General features: G+C 50.4%; 1 protein-coding gene across 1 annotated transcript; it reads left to right on the top strand.

Moving 5' to 3' along the window:
• Positions 1-12403: 12403 nt before the first annotated feature.
• Positions 12404-14326, top strand: LOC128061830 (SUMO-activating enzyme subunit 2-like). The gene has a single exon (XM_052654214.1). It carries the CDS (start codon positions 12404-12406, stop codon positions 14324-14326), a length of 1923 nt encoding a protein of 640 aa, XP_052510174.1.
• Positions 14327-22573: the final 8247 nt, after the last annotated feature.

Genomic DNA, 22573 nt, shown 5'->3' on the forward strand with positions numbered 1-22573 from the left:
GCCAGGGAGGGTCGATCTCAGTCTAACAGGAGAGCAAAGGCCAGCACGTGAGAAAAATTACACGCACACACACACACTGATGGAAACAAAGACTGGAGGGCAGCGGGGGTGCAGAGCTGGGGGAGGGGCACGGGCCGCTGGCAGGGCCGCCCTGTGTGTGTGTCTCTGGCCTTCTCTTGAGGATTCCCTCCTTCGCGAGGCTTAGCCGGTACCAGCCACCCCGTGCCTGCAGAGACAGAGCTGCCTTTATGGTGGATCGAGCTGCCCACTGTCTTTCTGAGGCTGGGCTGAGGCGCCGCTGTCCTGAGCTTGCCTCTTCTGTGGTGGAGACGCTCCGATGGGGGGAGGGAGATGCAAGGGGAAGAAACTCCTTTTTCTTCTTGTCACTGAAACCGTGGCAGGGTCCTGCTCTCAGATTCCCTCCTGCTCGCAGAGGGGCTTGCTGGGGCTCCGGCGGCTCTGGTCCGTGGAGCAGCATCGTGCAGGCTCAGGTGTGACTCTGCGGGGACAGGAGGTGCAGAGCTGAGTGAGGCAGCTCCCCGCGGTCAGCCCAGCTCTCCTCTCAGGGGTGTGCCCTGCGTGGTGGGGAGCAGGTGGGCTGTATCTCTCAGCAGGGCTGGGAGGGCCTTCTCTGATTGACTCTCAGGACGGAGCCTGCCCTTGCCCATCCTCCACCTGCCCATGAGTCCCCGGGGATCTTGTTAAAGTGCGGGGCAGAATCAGTGGCTTTGGACTGGGCCTGAGCATCTGCATTTCTGACAAGCTCCGTACTGGGGCTGGTACCACTCGTCAGTAAACCGCACCGATTGGCAGCGCCCCGCACGTGTGTTCTCAACCTGGCAATGAGTTAGCTTCACCTGGAGAGATGTTCAGATGTGCTGATGCTGGGACCCACTTGCTGCCCATTAAATCACAGTCGCTAAGAGTCGAACCTCAGCATAGGAGTGTTTCAGTTTCCTCTCGGTGATCTGTAAGGTTATTTACTGATTTATTTTTGGCTGTGCTGGGTCTTCGCTGTGCACGGGCGTTTCTCTAGGTGGGGCCGGCGGGGGTCTGCCCTTGTTGCAGCGTGTGGGCCTCTCATGCAGTGGCCTCTCTCGTGCAGGGCACAGGCCCTAGGCACACGGGCTTTGGCAGTTGTGGTGCACGGGCACAGTTGCTGTTCCCCAGCTCTAGAGCACAGCGTGTGGGCTCCGCTGCTCTGAGGCATGAGGGGTCTTCTCAGACCAGACATCCCATCCACGTCCCCTGCCCTGGCAGGTGGATTCTGTACACGGAGCCACCAGGAAAGCCCCTCATTGATTCTAATGTACAACCCAGGCTGAGAACCACTGGCTCTCTGGATGGGTTTTCTCTTCCTCAGACCTGCTTTTCACCTGGCTATTTATTCCTCTCTTAGTGCAAGAGATAAGAAGTGCCTTTAGGGCGCGGAATGTCTTATCCACCAGCCTTGCCCACCAGCAGTCCTCAGTCAGCACACGGGTGGTCAGCTCGGCTGGCTGTATCACGCTGACCTCTGCTCCCAGAGGCGCACCACCAGCCGTGAGGCACAGAAGCCGGTGGCTGGCATAGGGTAGGCTGGTGCTGCTCCTGGAGCCGGTCACGTGGGCCTCCAGCCCTGCATTCAGGCCCAGGACAGAGTAGACTTAGAAGAAGCAAATAGTAAATGGATGATTATTCTAGTATCGGGTGGCAGGAAGGGCACTGGGTCAGGGATCTGAAGGGACTAGAACCAGTTATTTACCCTTCTTTAGCTTTAATTTTCTCAGTTGTGGAGTGGGGATAATAATGCCTACCTAACAGGACTGTGTAAGAGCTATATAGGAGAAGGTGCTCTATAAACGCTGTCGTGCATTTAAGCGCTTGTGTTTGTGTAAGGGTCTGTTTACACAGTGGCTGGCTGAGCTGTAGGTGCTGGGCTTCCAGCCCTTGTCGGAAGAGCCTCCCTCGTCCCACCGTGTGTGCCTCTGTCCACAGGACAGCCAGGGGCTGAGGGAGGCACGGTTGACCGGACATCGGCCCTGTGTCAAGGACTGTGCTAGACGCGTGCCTTCTGCCGATTCACTGACCCATCACAGCCTTGGACTGGATATTTATCCCCATCACCTGGAAGGGTAGAGGCTCAGAATGGGCCTGAAGTAAGATATCTCTGAGTGGCAAAGCTGGGATTGAATCTGATTCCAAAGTCATTCCTGGCTCATTACCCAATGGACAGCTCTGAATTCCAATATGTGCTGATGGTCCCTTGTTTGAGAAGTTTACGTGTCTGAGAGTCACTTGTATTGAAGAGTGAGATAAAAGTCTGGGAACACAGAAGCTCCGGTCTTCTGTTAGGAAATGTTAGGGTCTGATGGCCCTGGAGCCTTCTGAGTCTTGACCAACATGATACTGTAACACCACGGCTCGGAGGCTTCATCAGGACCTGGGGTGGAAGCTACGGCCCCTTCCCCATGCAAGAATCACCATCTGCCCCCGCGGTGCCCTCTCTGCTGGACGGAGCCTCTGAGCCCAGCTCTCATCTGCTTTGCCTGTCTGGGCTTGCCTTTCATGCTGGTGCTCTGTAAGAAAACGGGGCCCTGAAAGGGGACACTCCCAGGAGCCTCCTTTATGCACAAGTGTGACATCAGCAGATGATTTTCATCTCCTGGCTCCCGAGCTCCCACCCTGCGGTGTGTTGGGGGGGGTCTTCTCCAGTAGACCCAGCGCAGAGAGGAGACCCAATGTCTGCTGTCCTCCTGTCCACCTCTCTAAGCTCAGTAATGCTGCTGTTATTACAAAGACACACCCTGGCAGAAGCTATCCTGGTGAAAGAGAGAGGAGGGCTGTCTTCATGGTCTGACCAGTTAATGGAGGGACCTACCTCGTCCAGGTGCTTATCTGTCTTTACTTGGAGTTGGAAGAGTTCTTTAATTAAAGACCTTATCAGGTGTTAGCTGAGACTAATGGAATCTATACTTAGAGGACCCCAAAAAAAAAAAAAAAAAATTGACTGTAGGATGGGAATTTTCTCTCCTGTGTATCTGGCTAGGAAACTCAGGCATGACTGTACACGCACTGCAGATATCCCAGGTTGTGGCTTTGCTATGAATTTCTAATGCTCCTCACTGAGAAATGACTGACTCTCTCTTCTCTCTGGTCCACATTTACCCTCTTGCTCTGTTCCAGTTTGACTGGTTTTTTCCTCTTGTACATGCCATGAAATTCTGGGCTGAGATACTGCTTTCCTGTTTCAGAGCCAGTATGACAGCATCCAGACCTCTCTTAAACTTTGTTGATGAGTTGTTCAGTGTTTACTTTTAAGCACAGAGTGTTTATGCGTAGTGTTGCTTCGGTATTTTCTCCGCTAAATCTCCATTTCGTATTTTGGCTTTTCTTTCTCTCGGAGTGTCCCTAGGGTTTTCTGTTTCTGAGAGCTCTGTTTCCTGTCTCTGGTTGTGCACGATCAGCATATGCTGCCCTTCTGATAAGAATAAGGACATCCAGTTAGGCCTGGGCTACAAAATGAATCCTCTGTCACCTGGAGGAACTGATGCTTTTGAACTGTGGTGTTGGAGACTCTTGAGAGTCCCTTGGACTGCAAGGAGATCCAACCAGTCCATCCAAAGGAAATCAGTCCTGAATATTCATTGGAAGGACTGATGCTGAAGCTGAAGCTCCAGTACTTTGGCCACCTCATGCGAAGACTTGACTCATTGGAAAAGACTCTGATGCTGGGAGGGATTGGGGGCAGGAGGAGAAGGGGATGACAGAGGATGAGATGGTTGGTTGGCATCACCGACTCAATGGACATGAGTTTCAGTAAGCTCCAGGAGTTGGTGATGGACAGGGAAGCCTGGCATGCTGCAGTCCATCGGGTCGAAAAGAGTCAGACACGACTGAGCGACTGAACTGAACTGACTGATAACCCAGAAGCTTGGCCACCCACAACCTGTCTGTGTAACACTGTTAAATACCCTGTCTAACTTAGAGGTCTGGGGTCTTAGTACTTTAATCTTTTTCACTCTCCTGGACTGGGGTGTTCCAGCACAACCCATCCTGGGTTGTATAGGAATCAGCGTGAGCCTCCTGGGCTCTGGGACTTGGGTGGGTTTGGCCGGTGGCCCCGGGTCTCTGGCTCTTCCTTCTTCATCTGGCTGCCTTCACGCAGTGGGGGCCTTCATGCTGCACTGACAGATGTGGAGTGTGCAGGTTAGGGGAGTTCAGTTCAGTTGCTCAGTCGTGTCTGACTCCTTGTGACCCCATGGACTGCAGCACACCAGCTTCCCTGTCCATCACCAACTCCCAGAGTTTACTCAGACTCATGTCCATTGAGTTGGTGATGCCATCCAACCGTCTCATCCTCTGTTGTCCCCTTCTCCTCCTGCCCCCAATCCCTCCCAGCATCAGGGTCTTTTCCAAGGAGTCAGTTCTTCACATCAGGTGGCCAAAGTATTGGAGCTTCAGCTTCAGCATCAGTCCTTCCAAAGAATATTCAGGACTGATTTTCTTTAGGATAGATTGGTTGGGTCTCCTTCCAAGGGACTCTCAAGAGTCTTCCCCAACACCACCGTTCAAAAGCATCAATTCTTTGGTGCTCGGCTTTCTTTATAGTCCAACTCTCACATCCATATATGACTACTGGAAAAACCATAGCTTTGGCTAGATGGATCTTTGTTGGCAAAGTGATGTCTCTGCTTTTTAATATGCTGTCTAGGTTGGTCATAGCTTTTTTTTCCAAGGAGCAAGCGTCTTTTAATTTCATGGCTGTAGTCACCATCTGCCAAGATAAAAGGGAGCTTCCCCTGGTTGTTCAGCAGAAAAGAGTCTGCCTGCAGTTCAGGAGCCAGAGGACATGTGGGGTCAATCCCTGGGTTGGGAAGATCCCCTGGAGGAAGCTATGGCAACCCACTCCACTTTTCTTGCTTGGAGAATGCCATGGACAGAAGAACCTGGTGGGCTAAATCCATAGGGCTGAAAAAAGAGTCCTGCATAACTGAAGCAACTTAGCACGCATGCAAGATAAAATGAGATGTAGCAAAAGACTATGAGTGCTGTGTGGCTGGACCCTTCTGGAAGGTTCTGGTGCAGGAGCGGGGTCAGGGCCCCATTCCAAGTCAAACTGAGAAAGTCTCTGAACACATCCCGTGGTTCCTCTGCATTATTAAGCCTTGAAAAATAAAGAAAAAGCTTTCGGATGGCAACCTAAAAAATTACAGTGGGGCTTCTGAGAGCAAGAATGCTTTTGTTTCTCACCAGGCTGGTGACATCATCTTGGGTCTACCCAGATGTGTTATGTCGGGGACAGACTAAAACAGGCCAAGGACTACTCAGTAGTGGCTAAAGATATTCTATTGCCTTGGACTATTTTTGCTCCCGATTATTTGCTGCGTTCTTTTCTTTCTGCCCTCCCAGGTTTGTTTTTCTCAGCTCCCAAAGTGGAATGCTCAAGGGCATGCATCTGGTCTTGGAAGTAGAAGATGGTGCAAGAGCAAGGGTCTGGAGTCAGGCTGCCTGGATTCCAGCCTGCCTATCTGCTCATTAGTGGTGTGATCTTTGGCAGATAAGAAGCACCTGATGAAAGTGAGCTGCTGCTGTTACTTCCCCACCTTCCCGTCTGTAGCTTCATGCCCAGCCTTATTCAAGTACACCTAAAGACTTTGGGGAGCAACCAAAAAATATTTTTGAGCTTCATACAGGTGCTCATTTGCGTGCTGGGTACTGTGAGAATTCCAGTGGAGAGGGAAGAGGCCATCTTTGCTCAGAAACCTTGCGCTCTAGTTGAGCAAGCGTTCCAGGCATCCGTGCGTGGTGAAGATGGCTAACTATACAAAGTGATAAAGGGGGATGCCAATGCATGGTTTGGAGCACAGAGCTCTTGGAGTTTGAGAGTTCATTTCAGTCTACGGTAGCTTGGAAGATTCAAGGAGGCGATTCAGAGTGGAGCTTTGAAGGATGGAGCTGTAACTTTTTCTGTGTGCCTAGCAAGCTCATTAGATTGTCTCCTGTAAACAAGGGCCGATAGAAATTCAGAAGAAATGGATAGTCTGGTGATCCTCGAGCTCTAATTTCCTAATTTCATTTTGGCCACACCTACAAGGAAAAAGGGTGGCGGGGAGAAAGGGATGGCTTCTCTGAGGCACAGACACAGCAAGGTAATCAACACAAGGTTAATCAGTGAAACAGAGGCAGAAGTGAGACCACCTATCAGGCCAGAGTATGAGAGTTCATTTCCAATTATAAACCATTTCATTTCCCTTGTCTTGCTTCCTATAATCTACTTGTATCTTAATCATCTGTTTGCTACACTGAGTTAATACCCTAAGCTCATGATCGTTTCCGCTGTAGAGGTGGGGAAACCGAAGCATAGGGAGCTGGTGACCAGCTGAGGAAGCAGTGTGCATCAGAGCAGAGGCAAGCCACGTTTTCTACCTGTGGATTCCCAGTCTGCTCTCTTCTGGGTGTCTCCTGGGACATGGGGCTCAGCTGGTGTCCAGTGTAAGGCAGGCCCTGGATCCCCCGGTGGGCGATGGCGACCAGCTCAAGCAGCTCTGGCCCAGAACGTCATTGACCATTGATACCCCCTCCCAGCTCTGGCAGGGCTTCAAGTCCTGGTCTCACCAGCCCTGGGACTTGGTGGCCAGGCCTGGGAAGGGCCCACTGTCCTCTTGCATCACCACTGGCTGTGTGGCTGCTGGCTGGCTGGCTTGTTTGGCTTTAACTTGTTTTGTGTAGCTTGCTCTGAGCCCTGTATTCAGCTGCAGCTGGCAGCTGGCACCTGCTCAACCTTGGCCCCAGTGTGTCCTAGAATCCTCCGTGGTACCGATGGAAAACTGCTGGCTCTGTGAGTGCGTGTGCATGCATGTGCGTGTATATGTGTGTGTGTGCACGTGAGTGGAGATGGAGGGAGAGGATGGGGGTGTGTGTGCGTGTGTGTGTGCGTGAGTGGAGATGGAGGGAGAGGATGGGTGTGTGTGTGCGTGAGTGGAGACGGAGGGAGAGGATGGGTGTGTGTGCATGCATGCGTGTGTGTGTGTGTGTGTGTGTGTGAGCACGTGTGAGTAGAGACGGAAAGGATGGGGGTGAGTGTGCATGCACGTGAGTAGAGACAGAGGGAGAGGATGGGTGTGTGTGTGTGTGTGTGCATGAGTGGGAGAGGGAGGGAGAGGATGGGTAAGGAAGGTATTAAGCCTCCTGAAAAGCAGACCTCTTTCTTTATTGGGGGTTCCTCTGGGTGGAGGTAACTCAGAGCTGATGTGTGATTGTCAGGAACCTGTGTGGTTTTCTTCTTGCAGATGTGGGAAGCTGCCCTTGGTTAGCTGCCTGACCCCCAGTGGGAGGACAGGAAGTGTGGCGTGGTCATGAGTCCTGGCCATTAGTGGCCTGTGACCCTCCCCACACCGACTCCCCCCACCCCCGCCCTGGCTGTTGTCATAGCAGCAAACAGCAGTAACAGTAGCAAGAGTGAGCTTAGAATAATGGCAGTTTCCAGATAGTCAGAGCTTACCCTAGGCTAAGGGCTTTTAATCAATGTCTCCCCACTCAGGAAGTATTATTCTCAGTGGCCCTGCTTTACGAGTGAGTGAAGGGAAGTTCGGGGAGCTGGATGGCTTTTTTCTGAGGTTCCTCGGCTAGGAAGCTGTGCACCTGGGGCTTCGATTCAGATCCTTTTGATTCCAGTCAGATTCCATCTAACTGAGCTCGCAACCTCCGGTGCCCTCCTGAAGGCCGAGGAGGTCCTTTCCCACTAGAGAGCCCACTGTCGGCTGGACCGCCCCCCGCTGCCTCCTGGTGGAGTAGGAAGAGGCACCCATCCGGCAGCTCATGGGCTCCTTGGTTCTGTATCTCACGAGAGACTTGGCCGTCTGAGCTGGGGAGGCCCTCCCTCTGGGTGGGAGGAGGACGAAGCCTGGGGAAGGGACTCGCTCAGAGCTGGCGGCAACCTAGTGGCAAAGTGAGGGGTAGAACCCGGTCCCCCCACCGCCTGTTTGTCGATCACCTTTCTAGCCCACTTCCACCCCCAGATGCCAGTGTGAGACGGTGGGGAGGAGGAAGGCCAGGCCAGCTCTCTTTTCCCTACTGGGCTGTCGGCTTGAATGGGCAGCGGAGATTCCGCCAGCTTCTTTTCCTTTGTGTTTGTTACCCACTGGTGCACTTGGGAAGCTGGGGGGCTATAGAGGACTTGACTCTTTCCTGGCACTCCCCAACCCTCCTATTTTTTCTTTCCAGAAAATTTCACAACCCGAGTAGGTTCTTAGAGACCCCTCCCGGGCCGGGTGACGGATGCGCCTCCACCTCCATCTGGAGGCAGGCCACTTTGTATTTTGCACCTTCCCCTGGAGCAGTAGGCCTGGTGGGGGGTGGGGGGGGGGGCTGGCGCCGTGGTGGGAGTTGTCAGGTTTGCCTCCTTCTGAGGTGAAAAGCTCGCGGGATCCCTCCAGAGCCAGAGGGGCACAGTTGCGTTAGTCTCAGCTGTGATGTCGATGAGACGATGGATACACAGACAGGTGGGGCAATACGGGCTTTGGGGATTCATTTCTGACTCTGCGTCTGTCTTCCTGTCAACCCACTGGAAACAGTTATTTCCCCGTTTCCTGGAGGGACACACAGAGACTCAGGGACCCAGAGCCCCACCCAGGGAAATCTGGAGAACTCATCCTGTCCATTTCACCCATCCTGCCTGAAAACCGATGCTACCTTGTAGCAGGGATCAGCAGGACTCAGTGGGTTGGATGCACTCCCCTTTGTTATTATTTTTTTAAATAACTTGTATTAAAATAAAATGTATATACAGTAAAAGTATAGAAATCCACATTTTATGTTTCTTAAATGTAAGTTTTCTGGTTATAAAGGTAAAATTATAAAATTTGAAAAGCATTAACAAACCAAAAACCCCAAGCACTTAGAAATCACAGTCATTAAGAGGTGATGTGTATGTTTTCAGTTGCTCTTCTCCTGGTTTGAGAGGTATTACCAGAAGTCGGCTGCTGGGAACAGAGGACACGGACAGGGTCATGGAGGATCCTTTGCCCCTTCTCAGGATGCCTCACTGCTGGTCACAGCTGCTGCCTAGCTTCTATTCTTCACCTGCAAGTTAAAGACACGATCATCCCTGCCCCAGCTGTTAATAAATCAAATAATTAGTAGTAACACCATGCAAGCCATTATTTGAATTTTCCTGCATTGTTCAAAGTATAGAAGTCAGATGTGATGAGTTGGGAAGAGAGTCCAGAGTACTGAGGGCAGGTGCGGCTCAGGGAGGCCAGTTGGCCTGGGTAAAGGCTGCTGCTTGGGTCTCCCGCTGGGGCCTGTGGACAAGGCTTCGAGGGCAGCAGCCCCTGAGTGGGAGGATGTGGCCCCACTCTTGGGCATGTCAGCTGCAGCCACTTGCAGCTGCGCCTCCCTCCAGAGATCGCCTTCCACTGGGGCACTGAGTCATTTTACGTGGAGTGTTCAGAAAGTGCTTGGGGCTGCGACAACTCTGCCAGTGTTTGTGGATGCCGTCGTCATCCAAATCACCATCTCATTATTCAGGCTGGGATAGAAACTGTCAGAGCTGCAAGGGACCGTGAACACAGGCTAGTCTGTGATTCTCAGACCGGCCTGCGCCGCTGTACCCTGGATGGCCTCTTAGAACACTGGCCACTGGGCCCCGCCCCCACAGTTTCTGAGTCAGGCGTTCTGGGGCGGGGCCCTGAAGTGCGCATTTCTAGCAAGCTAGCAGCGATCCGCTACTGCTGGTTCAGGGACCGAACTCGGAGGATGGCTAATCCAGTTCTTTCATTTTCGGAAGTGTGGGCCTGCTGTGGTCTGAAAGTGTGTGTGTCCCCGCCCCCTACCCCTGCCAAAGTATCTGGGTTGAAAACCTAATGCTTAAGGTGATTGTATTACGAGGTAGGGCCTTTGGGAGTTCAGGAGGGTGGCACCCTCGTGAATGGGATTAGTGCCCTTACTTATAGAAGATCCCTGAGCTAGCTCTTCCCTTCCACTACGTGAGGATGCAGTGAGAAGGCAGACGTCTGTCCCAAGAGAGGCTGCTCACAGAACCTGACCATGCCGGCACCCTGACCTAAAACTCCCAGCCTCCAGCACTGTGAGAAGGAAGTATCTGTTGTTTGTAAACCGGCCAGCCTGCGGGATTTTGTTGCAGCAGTCGAAGGGGCTGAGACAGCATGGTGGACCACACTGTGTCCTGGGCCGCTTATGCTCCAGGAAGTGCCAGCAGCTGGGTCTTCAGAAGCTGCTTTCTTGATGAGATAGAAGCTGTCCCGACTCTGGAAAGGGGACAAGAACAGGCACCCCTTGACTCGGGGAGAGGCAGAAGCAGGAGTACACACCCTGACCCGCTGCGGCTTCATTCGTTACTTTGATCGAGTACTGGGCGGGGAGCTGCGCCTGGCTGTGGGGTGGCCTGCAGACGGGAGGGTCTGCGTGCTGTGCAGCTCTTTCCCGCTCCCCTCTCTGGTCCCCTGACAGGGCCTCACCCTCAGATGGCTTTGCAGCCACCCTGGCACTGCCAGGCTCACAGGGAGAGCAGAGGACCCAGAGTCAGGAGCTGGGTCCTGAGCCTCCTCCGCCCCGACTCTCAGGTGACCTCAGCTAAATCCTTGCCTGGAGACCTCGGTTTCTTCACTAAAAAATTCAGTGTAGCCATAGATGAGGTTGTGGTTGAACAAGACCTTTTCCTACCTTGTGATTCTGAAACTCTGGGGACTCTCAAGTAGTTAAAGTGTCGTCTGACTTCATTTCTGCTTTTAATCAGTTAATAGCTCTATTCTGTTTCTTCCTCCTTAATAGGAGACAGATTGGGCTCTGCTGGTATGTGAGGGGTGAGGATTTGGAGGTTAGTGATGTATTGTATTACCTGCTGAACCCTGCTGGCTGCAGGGTGCTTTTGCTCTCAGAGTTTTAATTTGCTTTTCTTCATAGTCATCTATGGTTTCTTTTATCCATAATGAACCATGAGTGGAGACAGGAAACATATGGAACGTTAGAGAGCTAATGGGGAACACAGTAATAATTCTACAAATTTCCCTGAAGATGGTGGTTACCATATTGTAATCATTTGACCAGAATTTTTATATAGCACATCAAGATGTTTCTAGTACTCAGAAAAAGTGATAATTATACCTAAAGTAGCTTTTCATTCACTGGGAATAAACACTATTTACACCTATAAAAGAGAAATGCATGTAAATTAGTCTGAACACTTTTCTCTTACAGAAACAAAATTTCAAACTTAACAGAGCAACCAAGAATAAGAAGTTCCAACTTCAGGATGTGAGAGCAGGTTTTGATTATTTTTATATCTTAACATTTGATTAAGTTAGTATAATTTTTTCACCAAGCCCGACTTGATATAATATACCATCTAAAAATGTGTCAACAGGGAATTCCCTGATGGTCCAGTGATTAGCAATGTGAACTCTCACTGCCAAGGGCCCAGGTTCAGTCTCTTCTCAGGAAACTAATATCCTGTGCCTGGCACGGCCAAAAAATGAATTTTAAAAAATGTGTGCTTTTTTTTAAGTCTAGTTAACCTGAACTAATTGGGCAACTTGTTAAGTTGGGAACGTGGAGAGTTCAGTTTATTCCTACAATAACCATTAGTAAGGATTGTGTTACAACCGCAGTTTATCAAAGTTTTGATAGTAATCTAATCTAAGAAAAGGCAGAGGAATCAGAGATCAAATTGCCAACATCTGCTGGATCATGGAAAAAGCAAGAGGGTTCCAGATAAACATTTATTTCTGCTTTATTGACTATGCCAAAGCCTTGACTGTGTGGATCACAATAAACTGTGGAAAATCCTGAAAGAGATGGGAATACCAGACCACCTGACCTGCCTCTTGAGAAATCTGTACGCAGGTCAGGAAGCAACAGTTAAAACTGGACATGGAGCAACAGACTGGTTCCAAATAGGAAAAGGAGTACGTCAAGGCTATATATTGTCACCCTGCTTATTTAACTTATGTGCAGAGTACATCATGTGAAATGCTGGGCTGGATGAAGCACAAGCTGGAATCAAGACTGCTGGGAAAAATATCAATAACCTCAGATATGCAGATGACACCACCCTTATGGCAGAAAGTAAAGAACTAAAGAGTCTCTTGATGAAAGTGAAAGAGGAGGGTGAAAAAGTTGGCTTAAAGCTCAACATTCAGAAAACGAAGATCATGGCATCTGGTTCCATTACTTCATGGGAAATAGATGGGGAATCAGTGGAAACAGTGTCAGACTTTATTTATTTCTGGGCTCCAAAATCACTGCAGATGGTGACTGCAGCCATGAAATTAAAAGACGCTTACTCCTTGGAAGGAAAGTTATGACCAACCTAGACAGCATATTAAAGCCCTCCCCCACCTGCTTCCGGCCGCGGCCCACTTCTCCCGCCTCCGCCTCCGCCGCGGCTCGCGGTCGTCCCGCCATGGCACTGTCGCGGGGGCTGCCCCGGGAACTGGCTGAGGCCGTGGCCGGGGGCCGGGTCCTGGTGGTGGGGGCGGGCGGCATCGGCTGCGAGCTCCTCGAAAACCTCGTGCTCACCGGCTTCTCCCACATCGACCTGATTGATCTGGATACTATTGATGTCAGCAACCTCAACAGGCAGCTTTTGTTTCAAAAGAAACATGTTGGAAGATCAAAGGCCCAGGTTGCCAAAGAGAGTGTACCGCAGTTTTACCCGAAAGCTAATATCATAGCCTACCATGACAGCACCATGAACCCTGACTATAATGTGGGATTTTTTCGACGATTTATATTGGTTATGAATGCTTTAGATAACAGAGCTGCCCGCAACCATGTTAATAGAATGTGTCTAGCAGCTGATGTCCCTCTTATTGAGAGTGGAACTGCTGGTTATCTTGGGCAAGTAACCACCATCAAAAAGGGTGGGACTGAGTGTTATGAATGTCATCCCAAACCAACCCAGAGAACTTTTCCTGGCTGTACAGTTCGTAACACGCCTTCAGAACCTATTCATTGCATTGTCTGGGCGAAATGTTTGTTCAACCAGTTGTTTGGAGAAGAAGATGCTGATCAAGGAGTATCTCCTGACAGAGCTGACCCTGAAGCTCCCTGGGAACCAGTGGAAGCCGAAGCCAGAGCCAGAGAATCTAACGAAGACGGTGACATTAAACGTGTTCCCACCAAGGAATGGGCTAAATCAACTGGATATGATCCAGGTAAGCTTTCTACCAAGCTTTTTAAAGATGACCGCAGGTATCTGTTGACGATGGACAAACTATGGCGGAAAAGGAAACCTCCAGTTCCACTGGATTGGGCTGAAGTGCAAAGTCAAGGAGAAGAAACCAGTGCATCAGATCAACAAAATGAACCCCAGTTAGGTCTGAAAGACCAGCAGGTTCTAGATGTCAAGAGCTATGCGTGTCTTTTTTCAAAGAGCATTGAGACTTTGAGAGTTCATTTAGCAGAAAAGGGGGATGGAGCTGAGCTCATATGGGACAAGGATGACCCATCTGCAATGGATTTTGTCACCTCTGCTGCAAATCTCAGGATGCATATTTTCAGTATGAATATGAAAAGCAGATTCGATATCAAATCAATGGCAGGGAACATTATTCCTGCTATCGCTACTACTAATGCAGTGATTGCTGGGTTGATAGTATTGGAAGGATTGAAGATTTTATCAGGAAAAATAGACCAGTGTAGAACAATTTTTTTGAATAACCAACCAAACCCAAGAAAGAAGCTTCTTGTGCCTTGTGCATTGCATGCTCCCAACCCTAACTGTTACGTATGTGCCAGCAAGCCAGAGGTGACCGTGCGGCTGAATGTTCATAAACTGACTGTTCTCATCTTACAAGATAAGATTGTGAAAGAAAAATTTGCTATGGTAGCACCAGATGTCCAAATTGAAGATGGAAAAGGAACAATCCTAATATCTTCAGAAGAGGGAGAGACAGAAGCTAATAATCACAAGAAATTGTCAGAACTTGGAATTAGAAATGGGAGCCGACTTCAAGCAGATGACTTCCTTCAGGACTACACTTTATTGATCAACATCCTTCATAGTGAAGACCTAGGAAAGGATGTTGAATTTGAAGTTGTTGGTGATGCTCCAGAAAAAGTGGGGCCCAAGCAAGCTGAAGATGCCGCCAAAAGCATAACCAATGGCAGCGATGATGGAGCTCAGCCTTCCACATCCACAGCACAAGAGCAAGATGATGTGCTCATAGTTGATTCGGATGAAGAAGGTCCCTCAAATAATGCTGATATCAGTGAAGAAGAAAGAAGTCGCAAGAGGAAGCTAGATGAGAAAGAGAGTGTCAGTGCGAAAAGGTCACGCATAGAGCAGGCAGAGGAGCTTGATGAGGTTATAGCATTAGATTGAACAGAAATGCCTCTGAACGGAACCTCTTATACTCCATTAAGGCCTTCTGGGCAGAACCAGGTTATTTGTTACGTCCTTTGTTCCAAAGGGAGGAAATTGACACCAGTGACTTGAAGATGATTCTGCTCTCTTTGAAAGCATTCATTTTGCTAGAACTATTAGAAACATTGCAGTATGCTATATTGAAAGTAGGAATATAGTTTTAAAACCCTTTGAACAAAGTATGTGCATAACCAGTCCATGAGATGAAACAACACAATGCATGTTGCCTTTTTAATGTAAATACCCTTAGGTATCATTTGACAGTTTTAAAATATTGTGGTTTAGTAAAGGTGATACCTGGTTATAAATATTATGCCTTTATTTTTGGTTAGAAGAAGAATTATTTTTAGCCTAGATCTAACCATTTTCATACTCTTAACTGACTGAAACAGGTTCAAAGAAGTATCGAGTGCTATGCATTGAAACTTGTTTTTAAATGTTAACTGGCACTATGTATATTAATGTAAAACAGTTGTTAATTTACTCAAGTTTTCAGCTTGTACTGCCTGGTATGTCTGTGTAAGAAGCCAATTTTTGTGTATTGTTACAGTTTCAGGTTATTTATATTTGATGTTTTGTAAAACTCAAATACAACTATACTGTACTTATGGACCAAATAAATGACATCTGCATACTTGTTAAAAAAAAAAAGCATATTAAAAAGCAGAGACATTACTTTGCCAACAAAGGTCTGTCTAGTCAAGGCTATGGCTTTTCCAGTAGTCATGTATGGATGTTAGAGTTGGACTATAAAGAAAGCTGAGCACTGAAGAATTGATGCTTTTGAACTGTGGCGTTGGAGAGAACTCCTGAGAGTCCCTTGGATTGCAAGGAGATCCAACCAGTTCATCCTAAAGGAGATCATTCTTGGGTGTTCATTGGAAGGACTGATGTTGAAGTGGTAACTCCAGTATTTTGGCCACCTGATGTGAAGAGCTGACTCATTGGAAAAGACCCTGATGCTGGGAAAGATTGAAGGCGGGAGGAGAAGGGGATGACAGAGGATGAGATGGCTGGATGGCATCACCGACGCAATGGACATGTGTTTGAGTAAATTCTGGGAGTTGGTGATGGACAGGGAAGCCTGGCGTGCTGCAGTCCATGGGGTTGCAGAGTCGGACATGACTGAGCGACTGAACGGACTGACTGACTGAATCTGATCTAAAACAGCATACTTTTAAACTTAAAAGTATGCAAAAATAGTCAAATTATATCAGCATTTCCTTGGCATGATTACATGCTAGAAAGATGAGAACCATTAATAAGAACAACCTGTAAGGTACCTTCTGGTTCCACTAGGATTCTAGGATGGTGTGGGGTCTGAAAACCATGAAGAATGTGACAGTTCTTCAAATGATACATCGGGGTTGGTGAACACAGTGTGCCCCCTTCCTCCTAGGTTGTTTATGGAGATAGGATTGGATGCGGTCTTTGAGGGTCCAGGTGTCAGAACTACAACAAGCAACATTCTGTCCAACTTACTTAAGAACTTCGGATTGGATCAGAGAATTGGAGGGGATCTTAGATATCATCTAACCCTTTAAGAGCTGGCCCCAAATAGGAAGTGGAGTGAGAAGCCTTGCAAGAAGTGAACTCTGTGTCTTAGGAAGTGTTTAAGTAGAGGCCAGTTGACCCCAGGCCTGGGATGATGGCCTGCTCTGCTGGCCTGCACAGCTGGAGCCTGCCAGTGGGGCTCAGAAATGAGCTTGGCCAAATGGTCACTGCTCTCCCCTCTCCCACCAGCTAAAAGCTGTCTTTGGCAAAGGTCAGTCCAGGGATGGATGGGTGTGGGACCTGGTCTTGGAACTCCTGGGAACACTGCTGCAGTGCTCCCTCTCGCCAGTCTCCTAGGCATGCCTCTGCTGGGTGAGCTGGTTGCGTGCCTTCTGTGCCATCAGAATTTTAGCTGCATGTTTGAAAGAAGCACTAATGACGTGGTCTGGTGGCCATTAGGTGTGGAGCCTGGTGTAATGGCCCTTGGCCTTGGGACGCATCTGAGGCCTCACGTCGCTTATAGCATCCTCTGCTGGGTCAGTAGACATTGTCTCCCTGCCACTTCCTACCAGCCTGGCTTGCTGCTTTTCTGACCACATTAACAGATGGGAAGCAATGTCACAGAAAGTGCAAACCCTAGATAATCTACGGTCCACATTAGGTTTATGAATGACTGATTACATGTCATTTTTGCACAGATTATCTTCCTTAACTTCTCTTTCATTGAGGCTGAAAATGAATGCTTTTACATATACTTGGAACCCATATTAGAAGTGGGGTACCCACTGAATTCATTCAGGCTCAGAAGTAAGCTGTTTGCTGCAAATAATTGATTGCTTTTCGTTTCCCACAGTCACATTAGCTTATGTTTTTATATGTTAATCCTCTTCAGCTTTGGTCATTTCCTGTGTGTGTGTGTGTCTCCTCATATACCCCATTTAGACTTGACCTTCCTCTCCGAGCCCAGCCTAGAGCATCTTTCTGCATCTTTCTATAGTCAAGACTCCGTAGCCGGCTCCCCTACTCTGGGGAGTGCAGTTTTAAGATGCAGCCAGCTGAAGCACAGGGGCTGTAACCCTGAACCAGTCCTCTGTGTTCTGTCCCTGTCCATGGGAGGCGTTTGCTGTGTGTGTGTGTGCTGAATGCAGCTGTTCACACAGTGCGCACCTCCTGGCATGATGTCAAGCCCAGCCAGCCCCTCCACAGCTCACTGACATATTGAGAGAAGTCTCTGATGTTCTTGACCTGCCCACTTGGAGAGTGAGAAGGACTCCCCATGGTGAAGGTGTGAATGAGTTTCTCAGTGGGGTTCTCAGGACACACCCTTTCTGCCTGCGACTCTGCCACCGTAGGAAATGGGGGGGCGCGGGGTGGGGAGATTGGAGACATATGGACCACAGGAGAGCTGATTAGCTTCTTTCCTGCTCTTCTGAGTGGGGTTAGCAAGCTTCCTGACAGTCTCTCACACCTAGACTTGACCATTAGCGTAATCTTGCTGCTGGACCGTTCCCCGACTGCCATGAGGCTCCTCTCCGCCCTCAGCTTTATGTCTGACCTGATCATAGCCTCTCAGCAGGAGCCCAGATCCTGCCACTTCTCTTTCTCTTGTTCATTCTGACCCTTGGGCGAGGACCATCCCACTGTGACTGGGGGTTGCGTGTAAGTGGCCCCAACTGCTTCCACTTTTCAAGCCAGGCCCCTTCATTCTGCGGCAGACCCTCCACCTGGGAGGTGCCAGACCCTCCACTGCAGAGATGAGCCCCTGTCTTGTGGGAAGGGCTGGCTCAGCAGGGAGCTTGGCCTGGGACTATGGGGCTCCGTTGCGTTGCCTCCCCTACCCTCCAGACCGGGAAATCCTCTAAGCTGACCTAATTACCTACATCGAGGAACAGTTTGAGGAGGGCGGGGACCCTTGGACTGGGGGTGTGCACCACTCTGGGATTAACCTTTTGGTTGCTGCCGCCTGAGGACAAGTATCTTCTTTCGGTTTGCAATCCTTGTGGAGGTGAACCCCTTTGGAGTCCTTCCAGCCTGGACAGTCCTCCCCTGGTCATTCATTCGTCTCAGGGTTGCAGGAACCACAGTCCCAGCTTGGCATAGATCTGCTTTGAAAGTGGTAAAGTGTTAGTCACTCAGTCATGTCTGATTCTTTGCAAGCCCATGGACTGCAGCCCACCAGGCTCCTCTGTCCATGGTTATCTCCAGGCAAGAATGCTGGAGTGAAGAAGCCATTCTCTTCTCTAGGGGATCTTCTCAACCCAGGGAGTGAACTCAGGTCTCCTGCATTGCAGGCAGATTCTTTACTCTCTGAGCCACCAGGGGAGCCCTTCAGTTCAGTTCAGTTCAGTCACTCAGTCGTGTCCGACTCTTTGCGACCCCATGAATCGCAGCACGCCAGGCCTCCCTGTCCATCACCAACTCCCGGAGTTCACTCAGACTCGCTTCCATCGAGTCGGTGATGCCATCCAGCCATCTCATCCTCGGTCGTCCCCTTCTCCTGCCCCCAATCCCTCCCAGCATCAGAGTCTTTTCCAATGAGTCAACTCTTCACATGAGGTGGCCAAAGTACTGGAGTTTCAGCTTTAGCATCAGTCCTTCCAAAGAAATCCCAGGGCTGATCTCCTTCAGAATGGACTGGTTGGATCTCCTTGCAGTCCAAGGGACCCTCAAGAGTCTTCTCCAACACCACAGTTCAAAAGCATCAATTCTTCAGTGCTCAGCCTTCTTCACAGTCCAACTCTCACATCCATACATGACCACAGGAAAAACCATAGCCTTGACTAGACAGACCTTAGTCGGCAAAGTAAGGTCTCTGCTTTTGAATATACTATCTAGGTTGGTCATAACTTTTCTTCCAAGGAGTAAGCGTCTTTTAATTTCATGGCTGCAGTCACCATCTGCAGTGATTTTGGAGCCCCCCAAAATAAAGTCTGACACCGTTTCCACTGTTTCCCCATCTATTTGCCATGAAATGATGGGACCGGATGCCATGATCTTCGTTTTCTGAATGTTGAGCTTTAGGCCAACTTTTCCACTCTCCTCTTTCACTTTCATCAAGAGGCTTTTTAGTTCCTCTTCACTTTTTGCCATAACGGTGGTGTCATCTGCATACCTGAGGTTATTGGTATTTCTCTCGGCACTCTTGATTCCAGCTTGTGTTTCTTCCAGTCCAGCGTTTCTCATGATGTACTCTGCATACTTACCTGGGCGCATCTCCACTCCTCTTTCTCAGCGGGGACCCTCAGGTGATGGTGTGTTTAGCCAGAAGCCCCAGTCTGTCCTCCTGCAGGGTCCCCTTCCACCCCGGTCCAGGCAGAGCCGTTCAGTCCCCTGGGGAGTCCCTGGAGAGACACAGGTTTCTGATGGACCCTCTCCAGGCCTGGCTGTGCTGACACCTGCTTCTCCAGACCCACTGCCTTCAGGGATGCTGGAACCTGGGGGTTTGCTGTGCGGGCAGCTCTCCGTGCTCATCAAGCAGTTATGGAGCGTGTGCTTTATGACGAGTGCCTTCTGTGGCCTCATGCTTCCCAGGGTGCAGGATTCTTTACCTGTAAGGCTGCTGCATTTGACCTTCCTTACAGTGCTTGGAGAACTCTGACTGGGAGCCTAGAAGAGGACCCCTGGGACTCAGGCTTAGTTAGTGAGGGAGACATGGAGCTGGGATCAGCTTTCAGCCCGCCTGCCTCCAGGAATGGGTTTCTGCAGCATGGCAGAGGCTGTATTAGGCCTCAGCAGATAGAGCACATGTGTGCAGCTCAGTGTCTTCCTCAAGGTTATAATCTTAATGTGGGAACGAGATTTACACACGCAGAAAAAGACTCAAGAAGGCCATTCCATGCGCGAACATAATTGACTCAATTGGCAACTGATAAACCGCAGTGGGGTTAGGAGGGAGGAAGTCCACCGTTGACTGGGGTCGTTGAGGAAGGCTTTGTGGAAAAGTCAGGTTGTGAGCTTGATGTGCAAAGATCAGCAGTATTTTGATGCGTGGAGAAAAGGAGAGAGGATGATTAATAGGCAGAGCGAGAGGGACGAGTGAGGAAACCTGTAGCAGCAGGGCAGGATACGTGTGTGGAGCAGGGAGGCCGAGCAGTCCCTGCTCGTGTCTGTGCGTGTGTGCGCACGAGTGGAAATGTCTGGGAAGCACCCGCCTAACTACCCATATACCTAGGGCTTAACTTAAAAAAGTAATCTGTTGAGAGGCAATTTGCATGACATAACGGTTTTAAAGTGGTGTTTAGTAGATTCACCGTGTTGCCCCACCACCTCTTTCTAGCTTCAGAACTCTCCCATCACCCCAGAAGAGCAGCCCATACCACTTGTTGAGCGCTTGTTCTCCATTTCCCCCTCCCCTGTCCCCTGGCAACCATTCATCTGCTTTCTGTCTGTATGGATTGGCCTGTCCTGGACATTTCATATCAGAGAAACCATGCAATGTGTAGCCTTTTGGGTCTGGCTTCTTCTACTTGGCTTTCACTAATCCACGTTGTAGCGTGTATCGTCCCTTTTCATGGCTAAGTAATATTCCATCACATGCATATATCATAACCTGTTTATCAGTTCAGCCGCTGGTGGCCTTTGCACTGTTTCACCTTTCAGCCCTTGTGAATGGCTGCTGTGAAACTGTGCACACGCACTTGTTTGGGTGCCTGTTTTCAGTTCTGGAGGTGTCTGCCTAGCAGTAGAATTGTGGCTCATGTAATTTATGGTTAAGTGGCGGAGGAACCACCAAACGGTTTTTTCCACCGGTCGCACCATTTTGTGCTCCCGCAGTGATGCCCTGGGAGTCCAGTGACTCACGTCTCCCTCCTGGTGCTTGTCCTTTGACCTGAAGATTGCTCTGCACAGTTTTACACCCTGGACTTCGAGGAGCAGGTGCTTCTTTCTCCCAGTAGGACTTAAGCCTGCTCACCTCAGGCTGGAGGCCCTGGCCGCTTCTGGTTCTTTTCATCCCTTGCTGTGCACTGGTCCTGCCCTCAGGGCAGCCTTGTGCTCTTCAGGTTAGGGCACGGGGCCCAGGAGGTGGGGTGACTCTGCTGTGCTCAGCCCAAGCAGAGGAGCCCGGGATGCCTGCAGCAGCCTGCCTCCCCGGCACTGAGTCTGCCGGCCGCTTTCCGGGCTGGGCCATCCCGTCTCCCAGCCTCATGCCCCTGGAAGCCCGCTGCATGGACACATGGCACCTCTGATTTCTCTGACTCTGCTGCTGAGATGATGTTTCCATTTTGGTTGGCACCCCAGAATGGCAGCTGGCTTTGAGGGGGTCCTATTTGGGTGGCATATTGCTGGGACAGCCATAACGAAGTACCACAGACTGGGTGACTTGAACAGCAGAAGCTTGTTTCCTCCCAGTTCTGAAGCCTGGAAGTCCAAGGTCAGAGCAGCAGCAGGGCCGGCTTCTCGCGCGCCTCCCCCTAGGCTTGGGACGGCCCCCTTCGCCCGGGTCCTTGCTTGCGTTTCCCTCTGCTCATGCCTGCGTCCCGCCTTCTGTTCTCATAAGAACACCAGTCATGCTGGGTTCGAGCCCGCACTAAGGACCTCATTTTACTGTAATTATCTCTTCAGGAGGTCTGAATTCTGTCCCATTCTGAGGTTCTGGAGGTTCGGACTTCAGCATAAGAGTGTTGGGGGCCGTGGTTCAGCCTGTGACGGGTGGAGAGGGCAGCCAGGGTGAGAAGGACGGGGGGCAGAGCGGTGCGGGGAGGGCCTTGGGGACCTGTGATGTCTCTGGGTTCCTGTTTGGTTCCTCTTTCAGCCAAACGCAGAACAGGTGGAGGAGGGGAGATGAATGGTGGCAGCCAGGAGGGCACTGGGGGCTGTGGGCAGGCAGGAAAGCAGTGTCCACGATCAATAATTTATTCCTGGGTGCCACGCAGGAGGGCGTCGTCATGGCAACGCTGGCCTGACAGTTGCCTCTCTGAGCTGCCCCTCCCCTCTCAGCTCCTCCCGCCCTCCCTCGCCTTCCCCTCGTTTTTCTTGTGGGGATGTTATCCTCACAGGAGCTGTAGCAGCCCCGTCTCCATCCCCGCGTGTCCACAGTTAGGGGGAATGATCAGGGCCTGACTCCTTTCTCAGAGGTCATCCCACTGCCTTTTCAGCTGCCGGGCCCCTCGCCTTAGTGCAGACGCCCTGGGTGCTGCTTTTTCTGCCGCCTGTTTCGCGCTACACCTCGCCATCTCCCAGCGAGTGGAATGAATCAGCTCCTTGTCACGCTCGCTGTGCTTGGAGCTGCCGTCTGTGGGGAGGTCCCTTCGAGCCTGGCTGCTGGGCAGTGCCTCCCCTGCCTGAGGCATCCTTGCGCTGCAGTCAGTAGCGACAGAAGTTGGTCCTTCGTTCCTTTCTCCCGACCTCAGGGGACTGGAAGACGCCAGAAGCACGCAGGAGGTCTGTAGTCCCCCCTGGTGCTGAGTGTGCAAGGTGTGAAGGCGGCCTCCGGTAATCCCTGAGTCAGGAGGAGGCCTCACATGCCTGGGTTGCTCTCCCGTCTTTCCCAGAGCCTGGGTCTCAGGTCCAGCAGCTGCACTGAGCCTTAGCCAGAGAGACAAAGTTACTTTTCATATGCACTACAATTCACTGCTTCCCCAGTTCACTGACTGTCACAACTAATAAGGGATCCGGGTTGGTAATAACCATTTAAGACTTAATGTTATTAGTCTTGTAATTGCTGCTAAGGGTCTTGTCTGTTCTCTGGATTTGTAAATCCTCACGCATGAA

Source organism: Budorcas taxicolor, chromosome 16, assembly GCF_023091745.1.
Source record: "Budorcas taxicolor isolate Tak-1 chromosome 16, Takin1.1, whole genome shotgun sequence".
NCBI classification, from domain to species: Eukaryota; Metazoa; Chordata; class Mammalia; order Artiodactyla; family Bovidae; genus Budorcas; species Budorcas taxicolor.